The sequence below is a fragment of the Mandrillus leucophaeus genome, unplaced genomic scaffold (assembly GCF_000951045.1).
Source record: "Mandrillus leucophaeus isolate KB7577 unplaced genomic scaffold, Mleu.le_1.0 Scaffold54, whole genome shotgun sequence".
In the NCBI taxonomy this organism is placed as follows: domain Eukaryota; kingdom Metazoa; phylum Chordata; class Mammalia; order Primates; family Cercopithecidae; genus Mandrillus; species Mandrillus leucophaeus.
The window spans coordinates 1101419-1112651 of NW_012105808.1; the positions used below are offsets into that span (position 1 = coordinate 1101419).

An 11233-nucleotide genomic window follows, 5' to 3' on the forward strand; every position below is an offset into this window, starting at 1 on the left:
AGAGGCTGAGGCAGGAGAATTGCTTGAACCCGGGAGGCAGAGGTTGCAGTGAACCAAGATTGTGCCACTGCACTCCAGCCTGGGTGACAAAGCAAGACTCCATCTCTAAAAAAAATAATAATTTAAATAAATAATCATTATTATTTTATAAAACTTTTTTTTTTAATTACTTTAATGAAAGATTTTCTGGCCCAAAGACCTGCCCACAGGATCAGGCTACACATTTTGCAGAAGAAGGAAACTGAGGCCTGGAAGATGACATCCCTGACCGACCCTCCTCTGTGTTCCTGGGGGCAAGGGCACTTGTTGGCAGCTCACCACAACCACCAGCTTGTTCATCAGGAGGTCTAGCTTGGTTCTCTTCAAATGGATCTTGCCACAGTTCTTCATAATTTTTGTGTCAAAACCTGCAAGGTTTGCAAACACATATCCATCTATCCATCCATCCACCCACCCACCCACTCGTCCACCCACCCATCTACCCACCCATCACTCACCGATCCCACATCCATCCACCACGCCCCCATCTACTCACCTATTTGTCTATCCATCTACCCACCCATCCCCACATCCATCCACCCACCCACCCATTTACCCATCTACCCATCTATTTGTCTATCCATCCATGCACCCATCCACCCACCCATCCCCACATCCATCCACCACGTCCCCATCGGGACAGCTCCCATTCCAGGACCCTGGAGCAGCCGTACCAGCATAAATGACCATTCCATAGCAGGTGTCTGTGTTGCGAATCCTGCAGCCTCGGAGGAGGAGGTTGCCAATGTCCAGGGAGTATTTCTTGTCATTCCATTCCAGGCACCCCACGAAGTGGTGCAACCGGCTGTTGGGCGCCTCACACGTCACCGTGCCTGTGGGCAGCCAGGTGGTCAGTGGTCAGTGGGCTCAGGCCCTCCTCCCCAGGTTCCCTGCACCGGGTGCAGGTGAGAACATTCTGGCCACCCTCACAAGCCCCTCAGTGCCCCAAACTTGCCCTCTGGCGCCCCAGCACAGGGCTGCCTCAGGAAGGCTCCAAAGCCCTCCTGTCCCCGCCTGGCCTCAGGGACTTTGGGCAGGTTGTTCCTTCCATGGGGACTCACACTTCTCTGATCCTCCAGCCAGATCAGCCCCTCCTAGCTCCTAGCTCCCGCCCTCGTGGTTCTGATCCCAGCACATGATGCGATGTTTATTTGTGCAAAGCTATTGTTACTGTCTGTGAGCTCCCTGAGAACGGGCGCCAGCCTCGTCTCAGCCACACACTCACCCCGGGGCACGGCCCAGCACCTGCACACAGTAGGTGCTCAATAAATGTGTCAAGAGGGAAGAGGAGAAGGGACACCTGATCGATGAGCCTCCTCCTGGGTGCCGGAGCCCGTCCACCACCACCCCCCATTCCCCAACACCCTGCGATGTTCTCACTTCCGCTGGAGGAAACAGGTTCGGACCACACGGACTGGCCCGGGCAGCATTTGGTGAGGGTTAAAATGACAATGAGGCGTGGGTTGGGACCCCAGAAGGGAGAGGGGCCACAGGGTTCCTGAAGGGTCCTCATCTGCCTCCCCATCACGTCTTAGGGATGGGGAGCCTGACTCCGTCCTGAATGTAGGAACTGGAGACATCCATGGTGGGATGGCCAGAGGGCAGAGGAACTACAGGGCAAGCCCACACCTCAGGCCACCTCTCTGAACCTCAGTCTCTTCCTCTGAAAAATGGGTCCGTGCCCGGTGAGAATGCTGGGGCAGAGGGAGGAGGCCAGGGCCCGCAAAAGCATCCTTGCTCACCCCGGGAGGAGTGCCAGAGGAAGAGTCACTGTCCGTCTATGATTCTGTGCCCTGACGGTGTTAAATAAGGGAGCTGGCCAGGTGCGGTGGCTCACGCCTATAATCCCAGCACTTTCAGAGGCCAAGGCGGATCACCTGAGGTCAGGAGTTTGAGACCAGCCTGACCAATATGATGAAACCCCGTCTGTACTAAAAATACAAAAATTAGCCAGGCGTGGTGGCAGGTGCCTGTAATCCCAGCTCCTCGGGAGGCTGAGGCAGGAGAAACGCTTGAACCTGGGAGGCAGAGGTTGCGGTGAGCTGAGATTATACCACCGCACTCCAGCCTGGGCAACAGGAGCGAAACTCCATCTCAAAAAGAAAAGAAAAGGAAAAGAAGCAGCCAAGCAGTGGGACGGGGTCAGCACTCCGTTCTTAGAGGCCATTCCCACCACAGGAATCGCCAGCCCACGCACGCAGGTGCCTTTTCAATGAAACAACCAAATGTGACTGCGTTGTGGTTAAATTTTACACTTAATAGAATGTAGCATTTTATTTGTGGTTTTGACACAGGGGCCTCACTCTGTTGCCCAGGCTGAGTGCAGTGATGTGATCACAGTTCACTGCAGCCTCAGCCTCCCTGGGCTCAAGCGAGCCTCCTACCTCAGCCTCCCAAGTAGCTGGGACCACCGGCACATGCCACCATGCCCAGCTAATTGTTTTATTTTTTGTGGAGATGGGGTCTCGCGATGTTGCCCAGGCTGGTCTTGAATTCCTGGGCTCAAGTGATTCTCCTGCCTCAGCCTCCCAAAGTGCTGGGATTCCAGGCGTGAGCCACTGGGCCTGGCCAGCACATTTTTTTGTAAGACAGTAATAACAACAACAAAATACCTTAACGTTTAACTTTTACAGATTTGGGGGACGTGACTCCCTGCTCAATGCCGCTCACCTTGAAAGGATGCCATCTTCTTTACAGAGGTCAGTTCTTTGTGGGTGACCATCAGGGCCTGTCTGAACTTCAAGTTGGTCTCCCTGGTGACGAGGAGAGGAGGGAGGTGAAGAGAGGTGAAAATGGGGTGACGGTTGCTTCGAGGAGCCCCCGGACCCCTTCTGGAGTCACTCAGACATTTTCACTGAGCACCTACTAGTTTGCCAGCTGCCAGTCAGATGACTGAGGTCCAGAGAGGGAGAAGGCCTTGCCCAAGGCCACACAGCATGTTTGCCAAAGTGCTGAGGCCAGGGCCTAGGGCTGCACACAAGGGGGCCTCCAGCAATGAAACAGTGGGGAGAGTGGGCGTCTTCCTCCCCTCAGTGCCTGGCAGCACCCACCCCCCAGACACTCATGGGGTGAGTGACCAGAATCTCTGGGTGACCTTGGCTGGCCGCCTCCTTGGTGATCGGGGAAGGGGGCTCCTCCGGACCATGTGCCCCACCGCCCAGGGTCCCCAGCGATGCCACAGCTCCTCACCCGTCAATGTCCACCGTCTCCACGTAGCACAGGCTGCTGGGCTCCGTGCTGGCCAGCAAGAGCATGTCAGCCTGGGGTGGAGTGGGGAGCAGCGTTGCAAGAGGGGATGCAAGATAAGTTGGGGGTGTGGCAGCCCTCCCCACCCTGGGAGGGGCGCTCTCGGTGCGGGGGCGTGGCTCTGGGACCTCAGGGTCAACCCCAGCTCACCGGGACAATGTTGTCCTTGTGGAGACAGACCACATCCCCCACGCACAGATTCTGCCATTTCTTCCGCTTGAAGCTGCGGGGAGAGGGGGTTGTGAAGGAGGCCCCTCCCTCTGCCGACCCTCCCCACACGGGGAGAGCAGAGGAAGCGGATGTCGTGGGGCCTGTGGCTGCAGTCCCCACCTCCAGGCCTTTGCCCCCTCCGGAAGCCTTCCCCGGCCTCCCACCCCACTCCCCGCAGGTCCACGCTCCCACCCAGTGACCTCCAGGGTCCTGCACCCACGTCCTCTTCAGACTTTCCTTGTCCTCCCCATCGCCCCAGCCCTAAGCTCTGCAGGGGTTTGCCATCGGGGCCTTGGCCTCTGTCCTCACCCCAGCCAAACGCCTAATGAATGCAGGCCAGTTCCCGTCCGACTCAACCAGCCGGGAGACTGGGGAGCATGGAAGGTGATGGACACTTGGCCAGGCACGCTGCCCTGCCGAGGCCGATGACCCTGCTGGGCTGGAGCCCCTGTGTCCTGGGGGATCCCCAGCTGCAGCCCCAGCCTCACCTCTTCCCCATTAGAATCTGGCAGGGTCTGTTGTTGATGGTTCTGTCACTCTTGTGTCTCCCCTGGGCCAGAAGGGAAAGGATCAGAAAGACCGTCCGGCCTCTCGTGCCCCTGCCCAGGCCGCTGCCGCGCCGCAGCCCAGCAGTGCCCGCCCGTAACACGGGGTCCCCGTCCGCTGGCCCCATGCCACATTGCGTCTGCCCAGGAATCCCAGGCATGGGGGCCACTGGACCCACTGCTGTCGGCGGGGAGAAGATACGTGTGCTGCCCACCACCTAGTGTGCCTGCCAGACCACCACCCCACCAAAGCTCAACGGCCCCGAAACCACACAGTCGGCGGAGCCAATGCCACCAGCGGCACCTCCCCAATGTGGGTGCTAGTGGATAAGGACAACGTAGCCCCAACAGCGGAGGCTCCCAGGCCCATGTTCCCCTAATGCTCCAGGAAGCCCAGCCCTCTCCCGCTCTCACTCTCACCCAGGGCTCAAGAGACCCCCCCCCGTCCCCGCCCCCTCCCCCAGGCAGCTGCGTCCAACGGCACTCACGATGTCGTCCACCAGGTCCCGGGTGGCACGGATAAAGAGGAGGCAGACCATGGGGGCGCCGAGCGAGAACCAGGGCAGCGTAGAGATGTCGGGAATGCTCTGACGTGGAGGGGGCCACAGGAAGGGTCACACCAGCCCCCTCCCCCGTCCCCTGCCCTTCCACCAAGCCAACCCAGCCCCACACCATGTGACACCATCTGCTGGCCACCTTGGCCGGGCTCCAGCCATCACCTGTACCCCCCAGCCCTTAGGACAAACCGCTGGCATCCCTCCACCTGCCTGGAACTTCTCCCACACGCCTCGTCTCCCCAGCAAACTCCTCTTCTCCCGTCCAAGCCCAGCTCCCACATTGCCTCCTCCAGGGAGCCTTCCCCAGCCCCAAGCTTGGCCCTCACTGCTCCCCCTCCCTCCCGTGTTCTTGCTTCCCCAGGTCACCCTGTAGGTGTGAGCTCCACCATCCCCCACCCTGGTGCCCGGTCAGTGGCCTGCACACAGTAGTTACTCCATTAATGCTGAATGACTCGATGGATAAAAGGAGAACCTCTGTATCCAGAACCGAAATAAGATGTTGGGTGAGGGTGGGTGCTCTGAAAACAGCGCCCCTGGCCAGATGCTGGCCCCATGCTGGCCTGGACCACCCAGGTACCAGGATGTGACTCTGCAGGTCTCAGAGAACATGCTCTGGGCTCCTCCTTCCCCCTCGCCTCTGAGGTCAGCTAGGAGGGCGGGGGCTAGGGGAGCTGCGTGGCCGAGGCTGTCTAGGCTGGGGAACGGCTATGCCTCCCGACACCCAGCCCTGCCCAGCAGGAACCAACGGGGCGTGGAGAGGGTGCCGTCATCAGACCTGGAGGGTCCGTCCATCCACCTTCATCATTCAATGTGTATTGAGCACCTCTTGTGTGCCAGGCCCTGGGCAGGGTAGTAGGGACTCAGTGATGAGGGTCCCAGTCTGTGGGGAGCGGCACATGAACCCACCCATCACATAGACAAATACATCGATGCTGCCAGGTGGCTGGGGGGACCTCCTGCAGGAGGCGACGTGCCTCACCTGCAGGATGATGATGAGGAGGAAGTACAGGTTGGACACCCGGTGGAGCTGCTCGTACAGGTTCAGCGGCAGGAACGAGAAGAAGTTGTACTTGGCCGTGCGGATGACGTTGGTCTGGAACAAGAGCCGCAGGCCACGTGGCAGGTGGTGCCTTCCAGGCCAGGGGATGGGGGTGCCCAAGGCCAGACCTGCCCCACTTGGCCTCGCCCAGAATCCTCTGGGCTATGGGACACCATTCATTAAGCACCTACTGAGCACCTGCTGAATGCAAAGTTTCAAGCCAGCATTATTAATAAATGCAAGACCTCAAGCCAGCATTTACTGAGCACCTGCTGAATTCAAAACCTGGAGCCAGGGTTAATTATTGAATGCAAAGACTTGAAGCCACGTTTTACTGAGCACCTCCTGAATGCAAGGCCCCAGGGCAGCATTTACTGAGCACCTCCTGAATGCAAGGCCCCGGGCAGCATTTGCTGAGCACCTCCTGAATGCAAGACCCCAGGCAGCATTTACTGAGCACCTGCTGAATACAAGACCCCGGGCGGCATTTACTGAGCACCTCCTGAATGCAAGGCTCCAGGCGGCATTTACTGAGCACCTGCTGAATACAAGGCCCCAGGCAGCATTTACTGAACACCTCCTGAATGCAAGGCCTCAGGGCAGCATTTACTGAGCACCTCCTGAATGCAAGGCCTCAGGGCAGCATTTACTGAGCACCTGCTGAATATAAGGCCCCAGGCAGCATTTACTGAGCACCTGCTGAATGCAAGGCCCCAGGCAGCATTTACTGAGCACCTCCTGAATGCAAGGCCTCAGGGCAGCATTTACTGAGCACCTGTTGAATACAAGGCCCCGGGCAGCATTTACTGAGCACCTGCTGAATGCAAGGCCCTGGGCAGCATTTACTGAGCACCTGCTGAATGCAAGGCCCCGGGCAGCATTTACTGAGCACCTGCTCAGTAATGCAAAAGCCTGGAGCCAGCATTAATTGAGCTTCTACTGAGTGCAAAGACTCGTTGAGCTGTGACCAGCATTTCCCAAAGCAGGACACCCAGGAGGATTTCAGGGCCCGATGGACACGTTGTACTTTCAGGTTGGGTATTAATTTACCGTCACGTGCACTGGGACAGGGCAAATGAGACACCCAGAACTCTTGTGCCAAACCAATGATTTGGTTAGGACGGGCGCTTCGGTCCTCGAGATGAAAATAAAAATACCGGCCGGATGTGGTGGCTCACCCCTGTAATCCCAGCATTTTGGGAGGTCAAGGCAGGTGGATCACTTGAGGTCAGGAGTTCCAGACCAGCCTGACCAACATGATGAAACCCCATCTCTACTAAAGATGCAAAAAATTAGAGGGACATGGTGGTGAGTGCTTGTAATTCCAGCTACTCAGGAGTCTCAGGCAGGAGAATCGCTTGAACCCAGGAGGCAGAGGTTGCAGTGAGCCGAGATCTCAACACTGCACTCCAGCCTGGGCGACAGAGCGAGACTCTGTCTCAAAACAAAACAGAAAAAAGAAAAAAGAGGCTGGGCACAGTGGCTCACACCTGTAATCCCAGCACTTTGGGAGGCCGAGGCAGGTGGATCACCTGAGGTCAGGAGTTCTAGACCAGCCTGACCAATGTGAAACCCCGTCTCTACTAAAAATACAAAAATTAGCCGGGTGTGGTGGCACACCCCTGTAATTCCAGCTACTCGGGAGGCAGAGCAGGAGAATTGCTTGAGCCCTGGAGGCGGAGGTTGCAGTGAGCCGAGATCGTACCACTGCACTCCAGCCTGGGCGACGGAGCGAGACTCCGTCTCAAAACAAAACAGAAAAAAAAAGAAGAAAAGAAAAATATCAAGCAAATACAAGCAGAGGCAGGACTCAAGACGTGCAAAAAATAGATTCCCCAGGGGTGCCACGGCAGCTCCTCTGGGGGCCGGGGAGGCATGGGAGGGGCTGCCCACCTTGTATTTCTTCTTCTGCCAGCACAGGAACACCTTCTCCTTGAACTGCCCGTTGTAGGCGCGGTTGTTGGCCTGGACCTCCCAGGTGAATGCTGTAACCAGGGCAGAGCCGGGCGTCACTGGAGCTCGAGGGCCAGGAAAAACAGCCCTAACCACCGCCCAGAGGAGGGCTAATGGGGCCCGAGGGACCCAGGTGCCGGGAAGGCCAGAGATGTCGGAGCCCCTAAAGACAGTCGGGCAGCAGGCACCACCTAGGGACCTACCAGACCCCTGCCCATAGGTGGCGTGGGCACAAGTGGATTGTGAGACTGGCCACCCCCCCACACCCCCGGCCATGGGCCAGTCCTGAGACGAAGAGAACAGGCCCTGGGAGACCCGTTCAGGCCTATACATTTTACAGAGGGAGGCAAACTGAGGCTCAGTGATGGGCTCTCGGGTGTCCAAGGCCATACATCCAGCAGGCAGCCCAGATCTTTCTGGGCATGCCGCCCCCAAATCCTGAGTCAAATACCCCAAACCCAGTCAGTACTAGGGTTGGGGACTACTGGAAAGCAAATGAGAATCCTAGGCAAGGCCTGACGTGCAAGTTTGGGGGGCCCCAGCCCATCTCAGCCTCAGCCTTGCACTTTTTTTTTCTTTTTTTTTTTTTTTTTGAGATGGAGTCTCGCTCTGTCACCCAGGCTGGAGTGCAGTAGCACAATCTCGGCTCACTGCAATCTCCACCTCCTGGGTTCAAGTGATTCTCCTGTCTCAGCCTCCCGAGTAGCTGGAATTACAGGCATACGCCACCACGCCCGGCTAATTTTCGTACTTTTAGTAGAAACGGGGTTTCTCTCTGTTGCCCAGGCTGGTCTCGATCCCCTGACCTCAAGTGATCCGCCCACCTCCACCTCCCAAAGTGCTGGGATTACAGGCGAGAGCCGCTGCGCCTTGCCAGCCCTGCGCTTCGTAATCCCTCCCATCTGCACCACCCCCTCCGCCCAGGATCAGCACCTGAGTTCTTGTCCTCATCATCTTGGAGATCTTCTCTCTGGGCCAGGCTGCCCATGCTGGTGGGGCTGTGGGAGAGAGGGGCCCTGGGTCACAGCAGCGGCCCCAGCCCTTGCTGGGCACCACTCGTATTCAAGGAGCTCACGGCCTAGGGGTCGACCCTCTCAAATGCTACCTCCCACACTCATCTGCAGCCTCCCCCCAGGCTCTGAATGTCCAGCCATTGGCTGTGTGTCTTGCCTTGGACACCCTGAGACCCAGGGGACCCCAAGATGATCCCCAAACCTGCAACAACCCATCTGCCAGTTTCCCCCGGCAGCCACCCCTGTTGCCTCCCGACAGTTCAGCCTAGGAGGACTCTACCGCTGGCCATGCCAGACTCCGGCCACTGCTCCCCACACCTCGCCTTTCCTGGAAGGACCACTCTCACCTCCTCCTGGTTTCGCTGACGGCCTCCTGCCCCTCTCCCCACGCGGCACCAGCTTAGAGGCTCAGTCGTCTGTTGACTGACTGGATGGGATCCCCGGGCTATATGTTATATCTCAAAACACAGCATGAGGGTCAGGCATGGCCATCCCCCCTCCTAACCCCCCTGGCTGGGCGCATAACTCTGATGGGGGCGATGGAGGCAGACAGCACATGGTCAGAAGATCCTGGAATCTTCTCCACTAGCAGGTTTAGGAATGTGGGTCTGGCTCTAGCTCTGCACGGGGGGCCCTGGTTTGGCCCCCCGTGAGGAACGGGCAAACCACCCCAGACGCTAGCAATTGGCCCCCCACCTGCCCACTCTCTAGCAGTGCCCTCCTCACCAAGCCCCTGCTCCTGGGTTCCGGCGACCCGGGGCGCCCGTCCTCACCCTTCTGGTCTCCGTTCATACTTCCCAGCCCCACCAGGCTGGGCCCTGTGCCTCCTCTGGGGTGCCCCTCTGCCTGGGGAGTGCCCCATCCCAGCTCTGATCACCTTCTCACCACCTCCGCGGATGCCAGCAGGACCTGAGCCTTCCTGAGTCAGGTCTGAGTCACCTGTGTCCCCAGGTCCTGGTGGGGCAGGACTTGGCTCAGGGCCAGCTCTGGTGCTCCTGGGAGTCTGAGCGGGGCCAGTGCCCATTCACCACATGAGGAAAAGGGAGGTTCAGGGCGAAGAGGGGTTTAGGCTGTAGGACGGGGGAGTGGTGGAGAGACCCCCGTGGGGGCAGACTGGGGGTCGGAGAGTTGGAGAGAATGCTCAAATGGCCAGAATCCACTCAAAGTGTATCTGGGGGCAGAAACAGACACGGACACAGCGCTGGCTTCCTGCCGCCTCACTAACCGGGACGCCCCATTACTCGGAAGCCCCCCACCCCGTCTTCCCGCAGCCACAGAAGCACAGGACCGCCCTGGACAGGGCTCCAAAGTCCAGGGCTGTCCGCACCCGCCCCCAAGCCCCGACCGCGCTAACCTCTAGGGGCGACCTCTCTACCCTCGCTGCCACGACCCCAGCTCTCAGCCCCGGTGGAGCCCAGAGAGGGTGCGCGGGCTCCCAGGGACGCTCAGCTGTGGGAGCACCAGCTAATCACCGGCGCAGGACAGGCAGGGAGGGGCCAGGCTGCCTGGGGCAGGCCGCGGGCGTCCAGAGCGGCTGACGTGGTGGAACCGTTAGCCCGGTGCCAACGGTCCTGAAACGGGGGGCGGGGTCTCGGGGCCCGGCCCAGGCAAAGGTGAAGCCGGTTCGGAGCCCGGAGGGGGGCCGGGGGCGGGGCCTGGACGGGTGGGTGGGGCCAAGGCCAGGAAGGGGGCGGGGACTCGAGGATAGAGCCAAGCCATCCAAGGGGCGGCGCCTGGGTCTGGGGTGGGGAGGGGGCTAGGAGGAAGGCGGGGCCTAGCGGGGTGTCGCCGAGTGGTGTAAGAGTAGGGGCGGGCCCAGGACCCGGGGCGTGGCCAAAGAGGGAGGCGGGGCCGCGCAAGCAGGGTTTAGGTAGGGGAGGGGCCAGAACCCAGGGGCTTGGCCAAAGCGGGAGGCGGGGTTGAGCATGGCCTTGCGGAGCAGTGTTACGGCAGGGGCGGGGATCCGGAGCCGTTACAAAGGAGGAAGGCGGGGCCGAATGGGGGTGTCGCTGAGCAGAGTCAGTGTAGGGACGGGACCAGGACCCGGGGCGTGTCCAAAGAGGGAGGCGGGGACGCGCAAACAGGGTTTAGGTAGGGGCGGGACCAGGATCCAGGGGCGTGGCCAAAGAGGGAGGCGAGGTTGAGCATGGCCTTAAAAAGCTGGGTCAAGGTAGGGGCGGGGCTAGGACCGGGGGCGTGACCAAGGAGGAAGGCGGGGCCGCGCACAGCAGGGTCAGGGTAGGAGGAAGCTCAGGGTGGGTCCAGGACAGACGGCAGGGCCTTGGGAGGGCCTTAGGGAGCAGTGCCAGTGCAGGGGCGGGGCCTGAAAGGGAAGAGGGTGTCAGGGAAGGGCCGGGCCGGGCTTGGCTGGGGAGCAGAAAGGACCTGCACCGCAGGGAGGGGTTGGAGGGGTTCTTGTAAAGGTGGGCTAGGGTCAGGCTGGAATGGGCCTTGCAGACCTGATGTGGCTGAGACTGGTGGGAACAGCGTGGCAGAGTGCAGGAGGAAGGACCACAGGTAAAGGCAGGTATGTAAGTCGTGTCTGATTCGTGTCCTGGGTTCGTTCGTTCATCCCATACACGTGCAACGAGGGCCTCCTAGGCACAGATGCAGGGCTGAGCACCAGGCTGG

At 59.5% G+C, this 11233-nt stretch overlaps 1 protein-coding gene across 1 annotated transcript in view; it reads right to left on the bottom strand.

Moving 5' to 3' along the window:
- ATP8B3 (ATPase, aminophospholipid transporter, class I, type 8B, member 3) overlaps positions 1-10180 on the bottom strand; it is a 29356-nt gene extending 19176 nt beyond the window's left edge. The window contains exons 1-12 of the mRNA XM_011997472.1: positions 10075-10180; positions 9376-9773; positions 8523-8587; positions 7530-7621; positions 5577-5690; positions 4529-4627; positions 3984-4045; positions 3436-3508; positions 3229-3299; positions 2710-2792; positions 714-872; positions 319-434 (exon numbers count right to left, since the gene is read on the bottom strand). Of these exons, the coding sequence (XP_011852862.1) occupies positions 319-434; positions 714-872; positions 2710-2792; positions 3229-3299; positions 3436-3508; positions 3984-4045; positions 4529-4627; positions 5577-5690; positions 7530-7621; positions 8523-8587; positions 9376-9626 (1185 nt within the window). The 5' untranslated portion in view covers positions 9627-9773; positions 10075-10180. The remainder of the gene's footprint in view (positions 1-318; positions 435-713; positions 873-2709; positions 2793-3228; positions 3300-3435; positions 3509-3983; positions 4046-4528; positions 4628-5576; positions 5691-7529; positions 7622-8522; positions 8588-9375; positions 9774-10074) is intronic.
- Between the last annotated feature and the right edge of the window lie 1053 nt (positions 10181-11233).